General features: G+C 38.8%; 2 protein-coding genes across 2 annotated transcripts in view; both read right to left on the reverse strand.

Moving 5' to 3' along the window:
• Window positions 1-9631, reverse strand: part of kcnh2b (potassium voltage-gated channel, subfamily H (eag-related), member 2b) — a 310074-nt gene extending 300443 nt beyond the window's left edge. Inside the window, exons 1-2 of the mRNA XM_036125763.1 lie at window positions 9515-9631; window positions 8185-8778 (exon numbers count right to left, since the gene is read on the reverse strand). Coding sequence (XP_035981656.1) covers window positions 8185-8260 — 76 coding nt within the window. The 5' untranslated portion in view covers window positions 8261-8778; window positions 9515-9631. The remainder of the gene's footprint in view (window positions 1-8184; window positions 8779-9514) is intronic.
• Window positions 9632-14504: 4873 nt separating this feature from the next.
• Window positions 14505-24575, reverse strand: part of scospondin (subcommissural organ spondin) — a 151229-nt gene continuing 141158 nt past the window's right edge. Inside the window, exons 112-115 of the mRNA XM_036125764.1 lie at window positions 20863-20923; window positions 20128-20258; window positions 16192-16342; window positions 14505-14906 (exon numbers count right to left, since the gene is read on the reverse strand). Coding sequence (XP_035981657.1) covers window positions 14884-14906; window positions 16192-16342; window positions 20128-20258; window positions 20863-20923 — 366 coding nt within the window. The 3' untranslated portion in view covers window positions 14505-14883. The remainder of the gene's footprint in view (window positions 14907-16191; window positions 16343-20127; window positions 20259-20862; window positions 20924-24575) is intronic.

Here is a 24575-nt window from a genome sequence, read left to right on the forward strand (position 1 = left end):
AGAGTTAGTCATAAATAACTAGTCCCACCATTTCATACTAAAATAAGATCTTAATGGATTTCATCTACCTCGTCTTGTTTTTACTCATGAATGAAAACTTAGTGACATTTTCAACTCATTTTCATTCTAACTGATTTTTTTTTATTTTACTGTAGTCTGATTTTGAAATGTAAGCAGCTGTTGCTGAAATACAGATTTAGTCAATAAAATTAACACTGTTTATAACTGTTTGTTAAATCTTTGGTGATTTCATTTTAAATCAGTTGATTTGCCAATCTGGATCCTCCTTCACCTGACAGTTTTAGAATAGTAAATGCAGTCATGCATGTACATTTCAAAGCATGACAATTTTTTTTTTAATTTACCAAATAACTACATAACAGTTTTTCAATAATACGGGGTTAAAACTAAAATAACGTTTGTTTTTTTTGTTTGTTTTTTATCAAATAAGTCTGTGTTTCATATGCTTTTTTCCATCTGTTAAGATGCATATGATAAGAAGCAGCACTGAATTCTGATCTTAATCACTGAGCTGCTAGCTGTTAGCTTGATGCTGTATTATCTACAGCAGGGGGTTATAGATGGAATCATGATACCACTGCATGTGCCCTTCTCTACCAATCCTGCAGCAGCCTGTAGTGTCCTCCTCATTAGGGCCAGCAGACTCCAAACACAGCATCTCTAGGCCCTTTTCCAGATGTACTAGGATGTTAATTCTGTCTCCCTGTCCTTCAACCCTTTCAAGCCCCAACTTCACCCAATATGTTAACTGGTGCTCCAGAGACAATAAAATGCTGCACTTATTGTCTGCCAACACCCAGAAGGCCTACAGCTCACCAACTCTCAGATCACAACTTGGTTCATCTCTACCCTGTGTATAAACCCCTTGTAAACAGAGAACCAGCTGTGATATGCACAGTGAAGAGATGGTGTGAGGAAACTAAAAATATGAGGAATTGTTTCAGCTTCACTGTGTGAGTAGAGCTCTGTGGTCCTCATGAGGACAACATCAACAACATCACAGACTGAATCACAGACTACATTAACCTGTGTGCAGACAACACTGCACCTCTTGTGAAGATACAGTGTATCTACAATAAGAAGCCCTGGATCAACCCTGAAATAAATGCTCTCCTCGAGGAAAGGAAGAAAGCTTTTGGAAGTGGTTAGATAAACTCATTAGGAGGGCCAGCTCTGTCCTGGGATGCACCCCTGACCCAGAGCAGGAAGTAGGAGTCAGATGAGGTCTTCCAAAAACAAAATCATTGGACAGTATCTCCCACCCCATGAAGCCATTGCAGAGCTGGAGAGCTCCTTCAGTGCCAGACTGCTGCATTGTAGCTGCACAACAGAGCGTTATCACAGATTCTTCTTCCCAACAGCTGTTAGACTTTATAACCATCACTGCTGAGTGTTTACATCCTTGCTGTTTTTGCACATTTTATCCCATTCTAGTAAACAGTCTGTTGCTGCTTTATGCATAAAGATATGCACATTTTGTACACTTTTGAAATCCTCCTCCTGACATTTCTTTAATTTGAGTATACTATTTAAAAAAATGTACAGTATTTTTCTTAAGTTGTACATTTGCCCTTGCTGCACAGACTCTTATTCCTATTTTTTGTTTCTTTCTTTTTCCAACTATGTGTGTATCTCCATGCTTCCGTTTGCCTTTCGCTTTGCTGCTGATACACCTTCATTTTCCCACTGTAAGATGTTAAAGGATGTTTCTATTCTATTCCAGGCTGCTGAAAAGCTGATCACATTTCAGTGACTTTGCAGTATTCCAGTGAGCAGAAGAAAGTGTTCAGCTTTACAGAATTATCCACGCTCATCATGAAGGAAATATTAACACAGCAGGATTAATGTGAATTATTCAACTTGACTACACTTGTGCAGTACCTCTGTGAGGTAAAAAGAAAAGGTAGAATGCGTGTACTGGAGTCTCTTGTAATGCCTTGGTCAAAACTCTCTGGGTGCTGAGTCTTTGATTAATGCAGGAAGACATCACCTCTTGCTCCTGAATGTGAACTGTTCAACCACTGAGTATGTGGCTTTTACAGAAGAATGCAGTTTACAAAAGAGACTACTCTAAGAAAAGACCCAGTCAGATCACCCTGACAGCTATCTAATCAGAGAAGCCTGACACTTGGAATCCACGATCAAACCTGGCCATGAAAACGTGTAATAGATGTGCTTTTATTGATGCAAACGCTCCACTTTCTCCCCATCACGCTACAGCTCTCATTGACCTCATCTTCTTTGCAAGCTGAGTTAATGGAGGAAACGTGCCTTTGGGGCCCGCTTGGGCACGTTTAAAGTCTGCTCACACGTCCAGAGACGGAAACAACATGAATAATTTGCATCGATGCCTCAGGAACGTGAGGAGGGGTGACACCTGTGCACACTGAAATGGAGACAGACTTTAATTCCATGCCTCATGGGACTTTCTCCAAAACAAGCAGCTTAGGAAAAACAGTTTTTTTTTTTGTTTTGTTTTGTTTTGTTTTGTTTTTTTGCTTCCAACAGTTTAGTTAATGGGTTATAGATCTTTTTGCCAAGACAAAGAAAACAAAGCATGTAAAAAAGTGTGTTACATAAAAAGTATTATATACAGTTAATGAGGCAGACATAATTGAATATGTGCCCCAAAGCATTTGGATATTTAGCATATGGCTTCTCTGACTGTCAGTTCAGAGAGCAGCGTGACATATAGCAGTGGCATTAAGTCAAAACTGATCCTAAATACTATGTGTTTTACTGAAACTTTATCACCTGAACACTGTCTGGAAAACTGGTTAAGACTAACAAGAACAGTGGGAAATCTGGAATGATTACTCATGTGTAACATTAATTGAGCATTTTTCTTTAGCGTTTTCTTTATAAAACATAAAACGGAGGCCAAAAAAAGAATTAATCCAAATATTTAAATGTAATTTATCAGATCACATAAATAAACTGGTATTGAATTTACTGTGAATTTTTCTGAATTCCTGTAAAGCGACAAATACAAATTTAAATACCAACACACCAACATTATCTTTGGAATAGATTTATCACAGAAAGTTGCAGAGAAAGCCAATAATTTTTGTGGCCATTAACAACATCATAAATCGGACCACTCTTCCTATAAGAACTGGTAGAGCTCATTTAAATTGGCTGGTTTCCTGGTACAGAGTGGTCTTTTATCTATAGTCCATCAATGTTAGGGTTGGAATCAGGGCCATTGCAAAGGTTTAATTTTTGCCTGCTTTATCCAGTCACCAGTTTGGATGTGTTTGGGATCATATTCCTGAAGGAATGCACAAGGTTTTCAAACATCAGACCCAGACAGTGACCTTGAGGGTGACAGATAATATTAGTAACTATCTAGAAACAACAGTGTCCCCTTCTACAGTTGGAAAACATTTAAATCAATGTGGAATGTTAAAGTCCCAAACCAGAAAGCCTAACATCGGTGCCTTTAGGTTCAATGTGCCTATGTGGACAAGTAAAAGTTCGTACAAGGCTTAAAAAAGCATGATGTAGAACCTTTATTTCAGATAAAGTTAAGAACTGTCATCAGTCCTGTGGTTGAAAAGGTTTCTGCGTTGAAGCAGAAATGTAAGTTTATATCCTGCTTAAACCAAGTTAGCAACCATGTTAGTGCGTAAGTCAAACTTGTTAGCAATCGGAGCATCTTTAACCCAAAGGAAGTAGGTGTTGAGAAATGGCAAATCTTTATTATGATTGTCAGGGAAACAGTGTTTCTGAAAACCTTCCAATATACAGTTATATTCAATGAATATTTGCTTGTTTATATTATTAAAAGCACATTTTGAAAATAACAACCTTTAATCAAGTTATATTAAACCCACTTTTCATCAAATGCACATGTCTGTGTTTTGGCTGGATTTAATATTCGGATCTTGAATATCATGTTTTCAGTAACTGACATTTTAATCCTTGTATTTAAAATGTAACATTTAGTTGGAATATTATATTTCTTTAAGTCTCTACTAGTTGTTGAACTTGGACACTTTCCATTCTGATATTAATAAAAATTCACTCAAATAAAATTTACACAAACAATGACACAATTTTAAATTGGTGAATTTAAACACTTTGATGTAGCCGTTAAAACCATTCTAGATTCAATTGGTTTTGCTCAAAATGTGTGTGAACTTTCAGTATAGTACATCTTTATCAGATAATGTATCAAACTTTAAAGAATCTGTCTCCCATTTAATTTCCTCAGTATCACAGAAATGCCCAGCAGATGGCAGCAATGTTATTTCTTCCCTTTCACAAATTGATGCTTTTGATGATTGTGTCACTTCCTTGTTGCATATGGCATTAGACAGCATAGCCTCGTTGAAAAAGAAGGTGATTATTCACAGAAAGCTGGCTCCCTAGTTCAATTTAGAGAATAAAAATAATCCTAGGTTTCTCTTTAGTACAGTTGCCAAACTTACAGAGTCATAGCTCTGTTGATCCATCCATTCCCTGAGCCCTCAGCAGTAATGACTTTATGGGATTCATCATAAATAAAATTGAGTCCATTAAAAATAAAATCATTGACATTCTCCCAAACATGTTTACCTCATCCTCAGTAAGTGAGGAAGGTTTGGAGGAATATTTAAAACCTGGTCAGTGTTTGAACTGTTTAGACGGAGCAGAGCTTTCTGAGCTATCTAAAATTTTAGCTTCATCTAAATCTTCTATTTGCATGTTAGAACCAATCCCAAGCAAGTTATTTAACAAGGTGTTCCCTTTGATCATTGCCCCCATTTTAGACATAATTAAGCTATCCTTTGTAAATGAATATGTACCACAGGCTTTTAAAGTAGCTGATATAAAATATTTACTTAAGAAACCCTCTCTTGGATGATAGGAATCAGTTGGCATGGCTTTCATTTTCTTATGTATCGCAAAGAGAACTATCTTCATGAATTGGAAAAGCAAAAAAAAAAAAATCTCAGTATTAATCAGTATAGAGATCTTTTGCTGAATTACATTAGTCTTGAAACAGCATCTGCATCCAAATCAGATCGATCTCTCTGGGCTCCTTTATTGGCTCCATCACCTAGTGCTGGGGACGGCAACCCACGGCTCCGGAGCCGCATGCGGCTCTTTGAGCCCTCTGATGCAGCTCAGCTTTTGAATATAATTAATGAGTATTTAATCAAAATGTATTTTACTTTAGTTTATTAATTTTCAAAATGTAATTCTATGAAGATTATGGTGATCTTGTAACATCTAAAATATTTTAATTAGGGCTGTCAGTTTTAACGCGTTATTAAAACGTTAACTTTGTTATACCATAATGGGGCAAATTTTTTGTTGCGCATTAATCGTGCGTCAAAACACACACACCGTTCTTTATGTTTTTTTTCCCTGCAGCGCTCTCCGGACTGTGTTTCATTTACCCTCAACGCTTTCTGTAGTTCCAAGAATGGTAAAGACTGTAGCAAAAAATACCCGCGCTCCCTGTTGCCAAGTCCGCTTATTTCATGCGACTTTGGGCTTCTTTTTTCTAAAGTCGCTTGTAAATTTCATGAGTCGCGGGTAGCTTTTGTTTCTGAAAGTGAAATCGCTTATTTGGACTCTTAAATAAGTGACGATAAACACGAGTCATTAAGAGACCTGCATCACAGACACTTTGGGTATAACCAGCTTAAATATCCCTCTGCCTCATGACGTTCTGGAGCGCATCCTCCTTTAGGCTGACATAGGAGCTGAGGGAGTAAAGCCAGTTAAACCGGTGATAACTGCTGAAAGTAGATTACTTGGTGCAGATCACCATTTTGAGCAGAGATTGGTTCTGAAGATGAGTTTTTACACGATGATAACATTGCAGAAACCCAACCTATAAACCGTACTTTAATGCTTATAATTTGTTGCCTTTGTATTTGACAAACTAAGGCTGAATCACGTTGCCAAACGAAGGACCTGGAGTTACAGTGACAGCACATGAAGCTGTGCTAAACAGCTCTCTTTCAACGGTATTAAGCTCTTGGCCCAGTTGCAAGCAAAGTGTGAGACTCTGGAATGACCTGGAAATTTAAAACTTTTTTCCCAGGCTTTAAAAAAAAATGTGTGTATGAACATGGCTATAAACAGCATGCAAAAATATACAAAAACATTATTGTTGTTGGTGTAAAGGCTCATAATTAGATGTGAGAGTGTGACAAAAAATGAACAATAAAACTTGTGACTTTATTGAAATGTAAAATTTCTATTAATTTATATGTATATGCGTAATACCATGTTATCTTTGTTTAAGAGGCAAAAAAATATTTCGGAATGAAAACATGTATTTATTTACACATTTGTTTACACACTGTGTATCGTTATGATTAGTAATTTAGCCATAATCGGCCAGAGTTTAACATTTTATGTCACCAGGATGTTTTCATTCAAATTCTGAAAATGCTTGAAAAATGAAAATATTTTTTGTACAAGCATGTTTTAATTGCATATTAAAATGTCCAAATAGGCTGTTACACTTTCAGAAATAAAAGGATAAAATATCAGATTAATTTGCAATTAATCTTGAGTTAACTACTGACATTATTGTATTACAATGTATTACAATTAATCGCGATTAAAAATTTGAATTGTTTGACAGCCCTAATTTAATATTTTTATATTTAATATTTTAAAACAGCGGTTCCCAAACTTTTTTCACACTCAGTTTGGTTCTGCTAGAGGTTTTCCGTCCTGTTAAAGGGGAGTTTTCCTCTCCACTGTCGCTTCATGCATGCTCAGTAAGAGGGATTGCTGCAAAGCCATAAACAATGCAGATGACTGTCCACTGTGGCTTTACGCTCTTTCATGAGCCCTTACCCAGTAGCATTTCTTGATGCAATCTACTGGGTTTCCATAGATAGGAAACTTTTTGACCAATCTGTCTGATTTGATTGAATTTGACTTAGTACAGTGCCTTGGGATGACATGTGGTGTGAACTGGCACCATATAAATAAAATTGAATTGAACTGTTTTATTAGTGTAAGAAGAAAAAATATTAGTATAGTGAAAGTATGTTTTTGATCAACTATAGGAAAACATCTGGAATTAGCATGCATTTTTTCTTTCTAAAACATATACACAAATCTCAATTTGAAAATGAGTCTGTAGTTGAAAGAGCCAACACATAGTCCTGAAAAAGTTGCTGGAGTTGGCTAATTGAAACTTCAAAATGGAACGGATTATAAAGCACATCAAAGAAAGTCATTAAACTAATAATTCTAATGAGCTGGGCTTAAAATGTGGACTAAAGTGGGAAGGTTGTGGAAGGGAAACCCACAGGCATTTCAGTGAAAATGTATGCGCGTCAGGGCGGAAAACTGAAAGCAATAAACTTTACCAAGTCAACTGTAATAAATCAGTGAAAGGAAATGAGCTCTCTATCCAGAGAAGCCAAATGTAAACCACTGGGATCAGGTAAGCAGAGGAAAACAAGGTTCCAGTGGGTTGAAGAGAAGCAGCCACGGACTTCTGCCTAAACTCAGTCACACACTACAAACACACATCTTCCTAATCCAATATAAACTTCTCTGGGGGGAAAGGGCTCAGGTCCAGGTTCTATCAGTAGTGGTCAGGGAACGGCAAACAGCAAACAGAGAAAGGTGGGACCTGAACAGCACTGCAAACTAACTGATACTCATTAACAGATTAGACATGTGTTATGAATAATTAATACATAAAATCTAGGTGCAAAAAAACATGCAAAAAAACAAGTTACATTTTCACAAATTCTGTCCCACTTGAACTGCTATTCAAAGATAAACATTTCTTCTCTTTTTGAATGGTTACAAAACCAAAATGTTTCAGTTTTTTCTATGAGTTAAATTTTAATTTCTTGACTTTTTCAAAACATATTAATTTACTTCGCATATTTACTTCATTTATTCAGCATAGAAACTGTTCAGAACCAAATAAATAGAAAAAAAACTATTTTTATTTTGTGTATTCATGAATATTTAGACACCTTAATGTCACTTTTAATACACCCATCACCGATTTCCCACAACTGGCACTTTAACAGATCCATTAGCATCAGCCAACAGCATTGTTTACTGCTAGAAAACAGATGTCAGCTAACAGCTCCCATCATTTAGATATTTCTTTTTAACAGCAAACAAATAAATGTTTAGCTGTATGTTTTAGTAAATAGAAATTAAGAAATACTCGCAGCTTACTTTGACTGTCGAATTTCCTGATGATAGTATCCAGGAAGGTGTTCTGCGGGGCCACATGGCCTCTCCTGACCGGCATCTTCGCAGCGACAGCCCCTGGACTTCAAAGGACTTTTCAGGACTTTTGATAAGATCACACCGAGGTTTGGTCTTCAAGCCCCGCGGAGGGCGCGAAGCTTACTGCGCTCCCCACATGGACTCCCCTGCAAACTGGCGGCCTGTCAGCAAGGCAAAGTTCCCCGGGTGTTCAGGTGGGCGCTGACTTCTGAGGTGGATCTCCGGAAAAAAAAATTAGAGAGTTCTGGAAAGGAAGCGCGCTGTACGCACGCAGGATCTGAGCCGCTTTCAGCCTCCAAAGTCCCGGCTGGGAGAGGAGCTGCTGTCTGTCTCTGTCCACCGGTGTTCTCACACCCGGAGGAGCGCAGTGGAGCTCTCATCCGGCGCTTCAGCCCGCTCCTTGGACGCGGACTGGGCGAACTCTCCGATGAGCGTCGTTGGAGCCATAGTTGGGGGCGCAGGGCTGCGCGTTTCTATTTATTTCTCACTCACTCCTCGTTCTCTTCTCTTTGTTTGGCCCCTGGAGCTCCTGATGTTTGGCTGCAGAGGGGGAAAAAAAGCAGAGTGATCATCAGAAGAAAACAGCTGTGCGGAGGTCGCCAGCTTCAATCGTCCTGGATGTGTGCGTGTGTTTCAGAAGGTGCTCTGTGGATCTCCCTTCCTCCGCCTCCTCGCTGTGCGCTGCCGGATGACTTCAGCTCCCCTGGCGTCTAGCTGCGCCGCTTTTTAACCCTTTGCTGATCAAGGGACGAGCCCACTACACCTCTGGTGATTGACAGGAAGCCACATGCGTGCTTACTGATCCCAATTCATCACAGCCACAAAAAAAAAATCACAAAAGAATCCCTTATATTATTCCAAAAAACACCGTTGTGTCATCACAGAGCTTTAAAATCATAATTTTGACATAGATGTAAATGGACCAGACACGTTTTCCTACGTCTAAGCTATCTTAGGTAGGACTGAAGGCCTGGGGGTGAGCGCTGCTTCCAGGCTGAAGGTGCAGCTGGCACTCCATCAGATAATAGACAGAAGAAAAAAAACACATATTCCTAATAAACCTGCTGTAAGAGACTGGAGACAGACGCCTGACTTTAACAGGTGCTCCACGGCTTCACTGCCTCCTTTCTTTACCGGATAAATACAGTTTACGCACAGCCACCTCCCCAGTCTGATCCCTCTATTGTACTGTCCTGTTCCGCTGTGCACAATGCATGCTCATATATATTAATATCATTCCCGAACCAAGAAAAGAAAGACGGTGGAAAAAAAGCACCTGCGCAAAAGTGAATAGTCCCCTTCGTTGCGTCAGATTAAAGGAATGATAGCGGATTTTGTAGAAACGCGGTTGTAGCGCTGCTCCAGTGTGCTTTCATCAGGGGCTGGACAGGGATTCACCAGTCAGGCTGCTCAGCTACGTCACACCGCCGGGGTTCCCCCCTTCCGTCATGCTGCAAATGGCGCGTTCACGTAATATGGGAAATTGTCCGTTTGGCCGAGGCACATGTGCAGAATGGAACGGCTCTGCATACAGCCCCTTAAATAGACAGCTACGCGCATATCTTGGTGTATATAAATGATCCCCAGATCAATTGGATGCATATAGGACTAATTCTCTATTTCTATATCTGTGCAAAACATGTACCGAGCTTGGTCTTGGTAGCACACACACACACACACACACACACACACACACACATCTCTCTCTCTCTCTCTCTCTCTCTCTCTCCCCCCATATATATAATATATATATATATATATATATATATATATATATATATATATATATATATATATATATATATATATATATATATATATATATATATATATATATATAGATATATATATATATATATATTGTTAGTATCCAGTTAAAATCTTCTAGTTTCGCCTAATGGTAAATCCGCCCCTGTTTGGCTGGATATGATTCTCCCCATTTCGAAGTTAAAAACACTATAACTGATCAAACCTGAACTGCATAATTCTACACTGAGAAGTAAATTAAGATACATTGTAAGATATTGGAAGCCTTTATTTTAGTTGTTTAAAGCACAAACGTAAGCACCTTTATTGCTTTTTGGCAAACCTTAAATTATGGCAGTGAAAGCAGGATCGTTGAACCTAGAAATAATTCTTAATGTTGTTGATAAATTACATACAAATTGTACTGTTTACTGATTGGGTTTTGTTGAAGGAGTGTTTGGATTTGGCTGTGTGTGGGTCAGCAGAGGGTATGGAACGAGGGGCTCTCCCAGCCCTGAAGAGGAATCTCCTTTCTGGTTTTGTCCAAAACGCGCCTAATGTACCACGGCTGCAGCCCAGCACATGCCTGTCTCAAAGCCACCCAGTAAATCCATCAGTGCAATTTCCTTTTGTTCCTGTGATCAGACTCTATGATTAGGGAGATGTGATGAACCGCTACCTTTGCAGAAGGACCATCCATCAAAGTGTGACATTTTGGTGTGTATTAAAAATGTATCAGTCGGTGCTCCCCCCCCCCCCATCAGCCGAGCAGCTGAAAGCCAGTGGAAGCATGCTGGTTAGCTTTCCGTACTTCCAACTCCCTTATTTAGTCAGGAAAAGAGAGAAGCAGAGACGGGAGGATGGAGGATGTGAGAAGGGGGAGATCAGGAGGCCAAGGAGGAAAAGCAAAAAGATGGTTTATCATCAAAGAATGGACAGATCCAAAGTTGTTATTGCACATGCTGTCTGCACGCACAGATAAAGTTCACCACAGTTCCTTGATGGGCTTTTATTACATTCCATTTTCCAAATATATACATTTTAAAGTTGATTCATTTGACACAGTGCTTAATACATCTTGATCTCTGATGATGGAAGATGAACTCATAAATTTCCCAGTTCTGCTGAATTCTTTATGATGCTGCCAACTTTATTAAACAAATAACATGAACAACGAAAGATGTCCAACCTGAATGAATAAAAATGAGAAGGCATACTTGTTAAAAAAACAGACAGGTTACAGTTGTTACCATGTCTTTTTACATTTGTCTGAATGTGGGACCATGAAGGGCATTTTGTGAAGTCTGTATGCCATCACTGATGCATTGCTGTTTGCTATAGTGAATGTATACTGGAATCAACAGTGCCAGGTTTACATTGTTTCAGTGCAACATTCTTAAATGTGTCGCGATAACACTGTTTTGTTTTGTTTCTTTCCTTACTTGCTGATCACTGAGCTCAAGACGAAAGTACAGTGCTTCATGCACAGCACATTAGTGCCCCCAAGTGGTCAATTAACTATTAGCTGAATCAATCAGAAGGTCCGTTGGGCTTCCTTTGCTTGGAGCTACTCAGAGCGTTTATCTATTGTGCAGAGATGAGTGTATCTTCACAAGTGCAGACAGAGTGTCTGCATTGTGCAGCATTGGACTTAGTAATGATTAGGGCTGTCAAAATAACGCGTTAATTTCGATTAATTAATAAAAAAAAAAATAACAGATTAAAAAAATAACGCAGATTAATCAATGTCGTATAGTAGGGGTTTTCAATAGGTGAGGCGCGCCTCCCCTGGGGGGCGCCAAAGAATCACAGGGGAGGCGCATGAAGACAGAGAAGAAGACAGCGCTGCCGCTCAACTACGTAGCGATATTCGTGCCTTCTGTTTGAGCACGCAAGAACCAATCCAAGCGCGCGGTGGAACAACTCTCAACGCTCAAAACCGGTCTGGCACGGTCTGAAAAACTCTTCTCAACCCACTGTCCTCGCGGTGAGATCCATCTCTGCTCGCGCGCTACTTTGCTCGCGCGTACCTGCTCATTCCACGCTCAACACCAGCTGTGCACTCGCTTGGCAGTTAAAGCCAATCACAGACAGTTTTTTTTCCTATCCAGAGTATGGCTTGCAAATACTGCATTCAGATGAATTAAATCAAAATGCTGCAGACTTTGGCAGAAATTACTAAACAGAAAAAACCGTGGGATTGAAGAAAAACAAATAAAAAGTGTAATATTTTAGCCTAAAATATTTAGGCTAAAGTATTTAGACTAAAATATTAGGGTTACTAAGTGAGGTGTGAAAAATGTTTTTGTCTCTTTTCTTTCCGCTTCTGGGAGGTGATGCAAAAGTTTATTCTGATCATAATCATCATGAATGTCATCATTATTTAAAGAGCACTTTAACACGAGGTAAAACAAAGTGCCAAACATCAGAAATACATCAGATAAGAGATAACAACTAATAAAATGCTTGTTTGTTAAAATAGCACTAGGTCTAAATTGTGTATAATTAGCCTAAAAAGTAGATTGGAATACGGAATATGTTGACGTCTGTTAAATTCAGGTTATCTTTTTTATTATTATTTCAGTTGACGTCTCCTGTTGACGTGAGTTCAGTTTGACATTGGCGTCTGTTTAGTTCAGTTTGTCTGCTGTTGAAAACAGCACTTTAATGTATCTAATGCTGATTATTCATTGAATCATTTGAATTTAAATATTTAAAATACTTTAACAGCAAAAATTATATGCGATTAATTTAGATTAATTAATTACAGAGTATGTAATTAATTAGATTTTTTTTTTAATCGATTGACAGCCCTAGTAATGATATTATTGGGTAATTGTTGTGGCATGTTTTGTAACACTTGCACAGATTCCCTCACAGTGTAGCATATGTGACGCGTTGTGATGCTCAGCACACATCATTTTTCAACAATTCCAGAAAACCTGTGGCAGCCTGGCTTAGCTGGGAATCAAACTGCATATGCTACAAAAACATGATATATTGCTATTTACCACAGGTAGCACACCTTGCTATACAAGTGAAATAAAAGGCAGATATATAATTGTGTAATGGAGGTATTGGTGACTGTTTAAAGGTTTATTTAACAATCAGTCTCAGGTGCTCAAATATTAAGAGGAAAAATTGTTATACTTTACTTATTACATAGAGCTTGTATTAAGTAAAGTAACCTTGTAACAACTTTGTTCCTTTGCTATTTCATATATTTACAATTATGGCAGGACAATTAAATCACATTTGCAATATAAAAACAATTTCAAAAAACACAAATTCCAAATCGCAGAGGTATGCCATTTTTGGCTATGTAACAATTAATGGGTAAGGGCCTTTAGGTGTCGGTAATATGTTTAAAGGCGGTTTGCCTCCACATGGGAGCGAAGAGAGTAGCAGCAGTGAGATCTTGTCATTTTATTATTTGTTTTGGAGTTTATATAATCATCCTTTTTTTTTACCAGAATCTTTCAGGAATCTCACCATAGAATTAAGTACCACTCTAACTGTTTAATACCTAGACTTGTTTGTTGGTTGTATTTTCCACTCTATGTTCAACCAGGATTGATGTCCAACCCTACAAGCTATTCTCTTGAATAATAATATTATGATTAATAAAAAAGGTAAAATTTCTTGTTTTAAATAGTCGTTTACAAACATCTTTATCTAGAGGCATTTTTTGTTGTTTGTGGTTAATGCAGAGAAAAGTCCACATGAAATTGTAATTATGATTGAAATCTATCGCAATTTTGATTTTTGGCAAAATCGTGCAGCCCTATTTACAATTTTGGTCTTTTAAACAATTTCTATAATTTACTATCAAAGGATATAAACAGAGAGGCAATAGTGAGCACATGGGAACAGAATGGTGATCCATGGATGGGGATGACCCAGAGTAACAAAATAAATTAAAGCAATTTTTTCCAGATTATTTGCCCCTAAGGAAGTCATTCCTGCCAGGGTTTATAATTCCCCCTATGGTCTAATGATGGCATCGGAAGACTGTCAGTTTGGGTTCTTAATGTTTTGGAGAAGTGATGAGATGAATATAGTTGGCCTTTACGTTTGAATGATATAACACAAACACACAATGTACAACCAGGGCTCAAGGTGACAAGGAAAATAAAACAAAAGGCAATAGTTTAATGGTCTGCAACAGCCCTTTGCAAAGTCTGCACACCTTGTGTCAACTGAGCTCTCAGGAGAACACATTTATCTGGATTCAACTGTATATTTATCCTTCTTCAGTCACTCATGTGTCAGATCCTCCAGTTAGTTCCTGCTTTATTCCACAATGCCATGCCTATTACCAGCATTATGCTGGTTTTCCCTTCTTCAACATTGTTTTTTTAAGTTTTGGATCTTCACTTCTGTCCTTAAATTTGTGTTGACATGAGTCTTCCTGCGTATGGATCCTTCACATCTACAATCACCAACAGTAAATTGTAAAAAGTAAATTGTCATAGAGCAAACCGTTGAATGAAAAAAACATGACAGACATGGTTTTCCCTATTAAATTTTTTATTGATAAGTTCAATAGATGGAAACAAGAAGACTGATAGCAATCATAATTATGAAACATCTTGAATAATAAAACATACTTAGATCAAACTCTATAAATACGCAATAGAAAAAGACTGTACAGGCTGAAGAAGGTGGAGAACAAGAACTTGAAACTACGATCAAAGCTATATGGTGCAAGGTGTCCTTCAGCAAGAACTAATTCCACTTGACTGTCCATCCATCTGTTCCTCCCAGAAACATCCATCTATCACAGAGTTGGCGCTCAGAATCCTGCTCTCGCTCAGCATGGGGTTCAGACTGGTTCCTCTCCACCTGACACACACTCACAAACACTCATCAACACACACAGTCAAGCTACACAGTCACTCAACGTCTGGACAAGTCGCCTCCTGTGAAGAGAAGAAACAGGGAGGTGATGCTGGCTGGCTTTTTTGCTAAAACAGACATTTGCTTCCAACAGATTACAAGATTTGAAATATCTCTGAACACTATCATTTCCTGCATGTCCCATGTTTTGAACCTGAGAATTAAAACATTGAAAACGCAGTGATAACCCAAAATGCAGTCTAAAAGTGACATGTGTGACAACAGAGATCAATATGAGTTATTTTAGTTTTGTGTTTGAAATGGTGTGTGGATCATCACTTATTTAGGTCCTTTTCTGGCATATAATCTTCTGAAGACTGATGGGCCTTATGGGGACCAAAGCCCAGTCCTAGTGCAGTTTTTAGGATTGCAGGTAAGGTTCAGAGGTATATTCTAGGTTATGGTTAGGAATATACTGGCAATGGGTAGAATTAGGATATTACTTGAATTGTCTGAAAATTAGAATTTTGCATTCTAATCAATTTAAGCTATAATCATCGTTATTAATTAAATTCAATTCAAATTTATTTATATAGCGCCAATTTATGAAACATGTCATCTCAAGGCACTTTACAAAGTCAAATTCAATCATATTATACAGATTGGGTCAGATTATACAGATCTGACCCAAAAATGTCCTATATAAGGAAACCAGTTCATTGCATCAAAGTCCCGACAAGCAGCATTCACTCCAGGAGAAGCGTAGAGCTACAGGGAGAGTCGTCTGCATTGTACATGGTTTTGCAGCAATCCCTCATACCGAGCAAGCATGAAGCGACAGTTACAGTTAACAGAAGTAAACACAAATATATCATCCTTTGTATATTAAATACAAATAATAAATGAACAACACTTTTTGATTTGACTTAGTGAAATAAATAAAATATTTTAATTGAGATGCCCCAAGTAGATTCAATGCTTTGTTGATTATTAACCGCCTGCAGCCAACCATTAATAAAGTTCCTGCCCTAACCATGTCTGGGTTTAATGAGTTCTCCGTTGGTGCTCAGAGCCTGGGTTTGCTGGGCTAACATACAACTTTAGTGAGTCTGTGATCTGATCTTACAGTTTTAATTTGTATTAGTTAAAAAGAGTTTAGGAAAAGGTCTGCTTGGTTAGAGTCTATTAGTTCTATTAATAAAAATATATAAATTAAAGTCTGACTTTTTTCATTTCAAATGCATGCTAATGGCTAGAAGTCAGCACTGTGTATTCATCTGTCTTTTGTGAAAATTTTTAGCATATGCCTCATTTCCATACTGACATGGGAGACAGACATGCAAATCCCTCTGGCCCCGTGTTCCTCACCGTGGCAGCTGGTGCACTCGCAGCTGGTAATGACTGGTAGGAAGACCTGCTCACTGTCTCCGTTCTCACACTGCAGACTGAGGAAACGGACTGGTTTTACCAGATCCAGCTTGTAACTGCAGCACTCGCATTCAGAGCGGAGGTGGGGCTCCTAGATGTGGAGAGGATTAGTAAAGGCAAAAGAGGGGAACAAAGGAGTCAAATGAGAGTGATTATTCAACTGGTTGAAATAAATAACACTTTTATCACCATAGAAGTAAAAAAAACCTAAAATATCTGTTCACTGTTTATTTTCTTGCTATGAATGCTGGCATTAGTAAAACTGTTTTACTTTGGTGTAAACGTGAAGAAATAAAGCATATTTTGTGAAACATCAAGTCCTGTCATGAAATGTATGAAATCAAAGCTTTCTGCCAATAACAAGGGAGATAGACAACATGGAAGGTGGTGCAGAACAGGACGATCACATTGACAGGTCTTTGGAGGCTACCTCAGGCCTGACTCGTCTAGTGGATCATGGCTACACCTGACACCCTTCTGAGTTCCTTGAACATGCACAGATGGTCTGGCAGGAGAGACCTGCAACACATTCTAGCTAGATATAAGACAGCTTTAATGCAGGGCTGGAACAGATGGCAACATGACCTGGTCTTGCAAAGGTTGGCAGAGATCCTGGAGAACTAGAGGTTGGAAGCCAACTGGGTCAAACTATCAAAGATTTAAGGGTTCATCAGTTTTGTCCGGCGAGGGTGTCAACCCCAGGTTAAAACAAATAGAATTGGAGTAAAAGTGGAATGTAATAGCAGATTTTGAACAAGACTAAGTTTCTAGAGGAAATCACTGTTTTTGCAGTGCGATGTTGCACTTTGGTCCTCCAAGACAAAGACTTTGTAAATGCCTAGTATAGCTATCCAAGGCTCCACGGCTGACTGGCTTAGCTGGTGATCAAGCTGGGTATGCTACCCTACCAGGTGCATAGGGAGGTGATGTTTGAGCACATTCTGGCTAAAGCAATGATCTTCTTTAAATACTGGAACACAAGGCAGGCAAGCAACACTGTCACAGGTTTATAAATGTGGTGACACCTGGCTGTTTGATGGGGCTGTCAAGGGTTTGACAGATGAGGAGCTGAGAGGAAAAGCAAAGGTGGTGGTATTGGGTCCATGTAGGCATGAACCCTGCATCTTGGGGCTTGGTAAATGGGTCAATATGGGGTAAATTACCCCTTCCCAGTTGGGGTTGGTGGCACTGCTAGGGCTAATTCAAGAATCTTCAGCCTGGATCAGTGGGTTAGGTGAGCACAAACTATGCCCATGCACACCTGGTAAGTGGCCAAAGTGGGTGTGAACCAATGAACCCTGGTCAGTGGGATCTGAGTCTGTGGGACTGTTGGGGTTGAACTCAGCACCTCTAGCCTATGTAAGTGGACCTAAGAAACCTGAAAATGGTTTTGCTTCAATCGTGTAGATTACACTCTGCTGGGTGGTGGTCCATGTACGAATCGAAGCGGTCTCTTCACTCTAGCTCAGTGGCTTAATGGGTTAAGTTGTTCATGATTTCTGGCTGCATGTCACCAGATGGCTTCATTTCAAATATGGAAAATTTTGGCTATGAAATGACCAAAACAAGAAAGGAAGGTGGTAAATGAACCATAGCTCATTAAGACTAGTCTGGCCGGCCAGACTGACTTAAGCCATAAACATGGGATATCAGTGTGTAAAGCCGCTGGTAGAGACCAATTTCAAAGGCAGGACTAACAGAGATAGCGGTAAAAAGAGTAGAACTAGTCAGATGACTAAGAATGTAACGTAAACTCCAAGCAACATGCTCTGTTTGAGCTCTTAGAGCAGCCAGTTGTTAAGTTTTTAAAGATGTATCCAGCTCATTCAAGACATAGTAAAGGGCATCACTAAAACATTACTACGGCCACCATCTTGACTGCTATGGTTACAGATAAGTGCTGCTGCATTATGGGTAAAGAGTGATGCATCGTTAACTCCTGTTTTCCGCGCTGTGATTGGTCAGGTAAGTTTTAGACCAAAGAGTCTGAGCCTGTCCTGACTGACAAGGTGTGTATTGAATACACATGATGTAAGTCAGATGTAGCTGGACAGGTTATGTCAACACAACAACCAGCCTTTTTCATAGTCACAATTACAATTTTTTATGAATCTGCATAGTTTTGAAATTCATCCGGCAGAGATGAGACCTCTCCCACTCTAAATAAAATGCAGAGTATAAGAGCTAAAGATTCAGTGCTAAAGAAAAAATGTTCACAACTCTAAGTCAAATTCTAATAACATGTCTTTTTATTAATGATGTCCATTTAAAGGATAAATCCTCCTACATAGCAGTTCAACTCTGCTTGGTGAATGAAGATAAAACTTTTCTGTGCTGCCCAGTCACCATTTAACTCTCTTGGTTACCACAGCAACGGGAGATGATGATACATTTGGCAGAGCTGTTGTTTATTTTTACTGATCTACCCGAAATAGCTGACGTTATTTTTTTTCACAATGTATAGCTAGGGATGCCAGGGAAGAGTCATGTCACCATGGTGACGAGGTGATGAATTTGCTGTTTTAAAGGGATGAAAACATGTGAAAAACAAGAAGAAAATAAAAACAAAAAGATAAATGCATGTGTTTACCCTGGCTCATCTATCCACTAATAAACTATGAAGCTTTCTTGGGATGTCATATCTAAGCTTAAAGTTGAACGTGTAACTCAGTTTGAACTTAAAGAGTATTAAGCAACAATTAGATTTTTACCAGAACAAATTAAAGACCTTGGAAGCTTCACAGGCAAAGAGAGAGAAAATCAGAAAGTCACCAGATTATGGCAGGTTTGGTCATTAGACAACATGGAGTCGGGATACAGAACCTTCATTATGGAACCAGGCTAGGGAATGGGCTCATCTATAACTGCCAGGTGAAGCCCTTGAGGCTTATGAAGTTAGAGTCTGAGCCAGCCATGCACAACAGTTCCCATAGAGGACAAACGCAATGCAGACAAGATGAAATTCTGATGCATAGCTCGTTTGGATCAAAACACCTCATTACTTTCCATGTCCTCCGTGGTTGAGCATAGAGATCCAGACTAGACAACTTTGGTTTAACCTCAATCAGCAACACAGATTCTGGAACCAGTCTTCTGTACAGGTTGAAGTAGTCTGTCATGTCATCGTTAGCAATATGAAAGAGACTTATTACTTCAGATTCCTGTGCCTGGAGAGTGTTCAAGTGGTTTGGCCATCTGTCAACAATGCCTTCTAGACATCCACAAAGGAAACTACTTTAAGCATCCTCACACAGTGGGACCCCGGGGCAGACCCAGGACCGACTAAATAGATTTTATGTCATGGCTGACCTGTGGATGTCTCTGTAACACACCAGAGGAGCTGGAATAGGTGGGTGGAGGATGAATGTATGGCAGGCGGTCAGACAGAACGATGGATGGATGGATGGATGGATGGATGGATGGATGGATGGATGGATGGATGGATGGATGGATGGATGGATGGATGGATGGTAAAAGCCATACTCTTGAATTATTCTACATATTGTGATGACATGTCTTAATAATGCTGAGGCATTTGTTTGGGATTTAAATGTGACATTAGTAACATTAAGAATTATTTACATTCTTAATACCTAAATGGTAAACTGTCCAAGTTTAGGGATCTTATTGTATTACTAATGATGCACACTTAGCTTTTACTTGTAAATTAAAATCCCTGCAAATCAATACTTTACGACTTTTGGTTTATTCTAGTTCAAAAAAACAATACTGATCTTAACACATCAGGCAGTTTTTTAGCATTACTAAATTCTAGTAATACTAAATTTCTTAGTATTACTAAAGTATGGAACTGAGATGCTCAGACAGTAAGATCGACAATATTTATGCTTCAGTGTTCATCTCATCTGGCCATACCTCCATGATGACATCAGTCCAGGACAGGCAGCGTCCCCTGCAGAAGCTGACCTCCACGTTGTCAAGGCGACATGCTCCCTTGGTGATGTTCCGGACCTCAACGTAGCGCTTACACTCCGCCACAGGCTCTCCTGATGGAAACGGACAAATGAGGCAGGGGACCGAGGTGAAGGGCAGACGGTGAGATGGGACAGAACAGAGTAGAACAAACACAGGATGAGCACGGTACCATTTAGATTTTGCAAAGAAATAAAAAAGGAGAGGAATGATGTAAAGAAGGCGGAGCTGGAAAGTTCTCTGCAGAGAGTTCAGTGACATTGCCATGCCCCTCACAGCATGTGACATTTCCTCCACAGGGAGACAGATTAATGCTCCAGTGTGGGCTAAGTAATGTAATCTCACTAATTGGGAACTGCAGCACTCAGTTTTTACCCTTTTATCAAATGAATAATCGAGCATTCACATCGACGGAAGTGCTTTGGAGGCCATCAGCCTTAGGGCTTGTTCAATGTGTGCAGAACAGTTTGTTTCACACGAGTATCATCTCCTTTGCTTTATATCACAACTCGCAAAGATTGACAAAGAGCTGAAAGATGAGACAGATTGTTTGATGACTGAGATTAGCATGACAATGCAAACGTCCGCCAGAGGATCATCAGTTCTCCGTTTCCGTTGTCTATGTACTAATGACTGGTACCCAAACACTGAGCTAAAGTCTCCACATGTTGCACTAACCTGGAAATTGTTTTCTGCAGACTGGACAGCAGCTGCCTGGTTCCTCCACCTTCACTTCGCCCTGAGAAAGAGTGATGATGATTACTTCTCATGTCAGCATAACTTTTAAAAGTGTCTACAGTACACCATTTTTTTTACAGAGTGACTTTAAACAGAAGTTCTTATACATGGCAGATCAGGCTCCATCAAGTCAGCCAGAGAGCTATGGGAAGGTCTGGAATCAGGAAGAAAATTATTCTATACCGGAAATGTAGAAATGATAGAGTATCATAGAGCAAAACACAAATACATAGATGGATCAGTAGATTAACCAATGTTGTAAAATATCAAAGCTGGAGCTGTTTTTCTAATGCTTTATTGACTTATTTACTAATTGATAAGAGTTAAGGGAAGAAAGCAAAAAGAGGAGGCCCCACATCAGGTTTTTGTTAAGCTTTTTCAACTATTGTTCTGTACAACTTGGTCACGGTGCCACATGTGTCCTCTCAATGATGCCAGGTGCTCTGTAAGTTATTGATTTTAAATTTTACTTGAAATTTTTTGTGTGAGGGCTTTACATAAGCTCCATAAACACTCAGCCTCTTTCCCTCCAAACTGCTATTATCTAATTTTTAAAAATATTTTAGATAATTTTATTGTGAGAACAAAATTACCCAAACTATCTACCACCATTTTAGAAAAGCCTGAACAAGATTGGTAAACTGGAATACAGTTACACATCATCATTTCAATATCCGTGTTGATGTGGGACTTCGGAGCATTCATTTTAGATTTTTTTTTCAGGGGTCTTGCTGTGAAGACTATTACAGAATAATGAATAATTCCAATTTAAGATTATGATGTTTGTTCCATGGTACTGTGCGTAGTCTTTGATAGATCACATCCTTAAATTAAAACTGACGCCCTCTCCAGACCCAAACTGGGTTGATTGGAAAGCCAGAAAGGTAAAGTTGTTGGTCTTCAACAAGTGAGATCACAGTTTCCCTGATTTTATGTAGGTTTGTTTTTATGTTTTCCAGTTTTTTTTAAGTTTTCCGAAGATATAATTAGATTATATTAAATTAGGTTGGTTGGATTAGATTAGCTGTTCATAAAAGGGCCTGGTTATGTGTTTCTGTGTTAGGCATTCGCTGTTAACAGAATGAAGCTGTTAGAATAGCTTCACTGAAAAACAAATGCTCCACTGGTTTTGGGTCAAACTAAAGAACCATAATAATAATAATAATAATAATAATAATAATAATAATAATAATAATAATAATAATAATAATAATGCATTCCTCAGGCATTGCAAATTTCATACACAAAATAGTGTATATCAAAATAATTTACATGAAAATAGAGGAAGAGAGACAGGAGAATAAAATTAGAAACAAAATCCAAACACCACCCTAGTCAAAATTCAGCACCACATAGAAAACAAATAAAAAAAGGAAAAAATTTACTGGTAAAGAAATCTTTGCTCTTTATGGAAAAGTAAATAGTAATGGTTTCAGTCCTGATGTGAAGGAACAAATGGTTTAGAAATGCTCCTCATCGATGCTTCCTCACTCCAGTTTATATCTGGCCCTGGTGACCTGAGGAGTCTCCATGGTTGATACCAGACCAGCAACCCTGAAATGTAATCAGACCTAAGACCAACCACTGATGTAAATGATAGTTTAAATGATATCCCTTGATAAATATGGAGTCAGACTTAAGGATTTGTGTATTATGATGGATCCTGGTGTTGGTCAGGACAGGCAGTAGCGTTTAGGATGAGCAGCAGCTGGATGAGAGACTGTAATACTTGACCTGACAATGGAGCCTTTGACAACCCTGCATGTGATTTTCTATTCGCCCAGATTTCTAACTGATTGATGTAATCCTCAAGAAATCATCACTCAAGTTCCAAAGGTATTGTTTGCTCACCCATATTCTATGGCTTCCCTACACCATGACATTTTTTATCATGTAGAGCAATAAGGAATTTAAACATGGAAGTGTAAACTTGCGTTTCACTGAAGCAAAAGAAACTAGGATATCAGACCTACTTATAGATCCTTCCTCCATGTTCTTTACTAGTTAAGGAAAGCGGAGGAGAAAAAAAATATAGAACATAGCTTTAAATTATGAGCACACATTATATTCTTTTTTCTCTCTTTAATCTTAACTGGGCCAACAGCAAGACAGGTATTTCAGAGCAGCCAGGCTAAAAAGTGGGAAAAGGGACACAAATGAGGAGCCTAAAAATAGTACAGGAGACAGGGCTGTACAAACACACAGGAGGCAGTGGGAAGGAATGACGCTGCAGAGGAGAAGGGATGCAGGACAGTTTCTGTGCAGACAAAGAAAGAAACGTCTGGTGCCGTGTGATCACCATGGCCTAGAAGAGCTGCTGATGTAGTCTGGGAGTAAACTCTGGTGGCTGCACTATCCCATATTCAATAATTACTAGAATATTTACACAGCAGACATTTAATTGTTAAACTAAGAGTCAAGTGAACGAGTTTATATGGCATGCATATTAGCATACTAACATGTTCACAATGGTACATAGAGACTCAAATATTGGCGTCTGCTATTGCTAATATTGGGAACGCTTTTGCCTTGTCAAGTTGCAGAGAAACAACAAACTCTTGTTAGTCCTGACATGACAGAAATGGATTGACTGGGTTGGCGTCTTGCCCTTTACCTGGATTTTAACTATAGTTCATACAGTTTTTAGAAGACGTAGGTCCTGGCTATTCCAAAATGCCCATGCTATTCTGTTTTATCAACTGTAAAACCAATGTGCATGTGTGGAGGACCGTTGTCCCGCTGGGACACCCAGATGCTTCAAATCTCCACTTGTTTGACCAAAACTGTCATCCAGTTGTGAAAGGAAATTGGTCTGAGTTACAGAACAATTCAGTAAGCACTAAGGCTGAAGCCAGTCAGGTACAGCAGTGTTGATGTCCATGGTGAAGTGAGTTTTACTACACCAGAAGAAGGTTCCAAACTACTTCAAAACTGACCTTTTAGCTTCTCACATGTACAAGCCAAATACCTCCAGTAGAAAAGTTTCATGCTCAGACAAGACAAAGAAAGCTACAGAGATGACAGTCAAAGTAAAGGATGAAATGATGATGGTAAAAAAGAAGATTACTTGAATGTGCTTTAAAGCTACTGTAAAGCATGGTGGTGGCAGCAACATGCTGTGGAGCTCTTTCAGTGGCATCAGCAATGGTGCCTTACACAAAGTGTAAGAATATTTAAAAAATTTAAGATTACTTCCAAATTCTCTAACTTTACCACAAATTGCCAGAAAGCAGCATAGTGAAACCTGGACACAACTGGGTGTTCCAACAGGACAATGATCCCAAATACACATCAGCACTGGTTTGAAGTGAATAAAGCAGGTCAGCATAAAGACCCTGGAATGGCCTTGAACTTAACCGTATTGAAAATTTATGGAGTATGCATTCAAGTCAGGGAGACCAACCAGTGCAAAACACTTCTTTCATTTTAGATAAGGTCCAATGTTCTGTCAGAACCTTGCTAATTACTACAAAGAGCCTTTAGTTTTTCCTCATCTTGCTAGGGGACATTAAAATATTAAAATAACCAAATATTATTGAATAGCTATGTATACATTTGGCCTTCAGTGGATAAGAGAACATAGTACATTCAAACTTGTTCTCCTAATTCACTTCATTGAATGTGTTTGTTGTATAATGTTCTGTCTGGACTTG

The sequence above is a fragment of the Fundulus heteroclitus genome, chromosome 21, assembly GCF_011125445.2.
Source record: "Fundulus heteroclitus isolate FHET01 chromosome 21, MU-UCD_Fhet_4.1, whole genome shotgun sequence".
NCBI lineage: Eukaryota > Metazoa > Chordata > Actinopteri > Cyprinodontiformes > Fundulidae > Fundulus > Fundulus heteroclitus.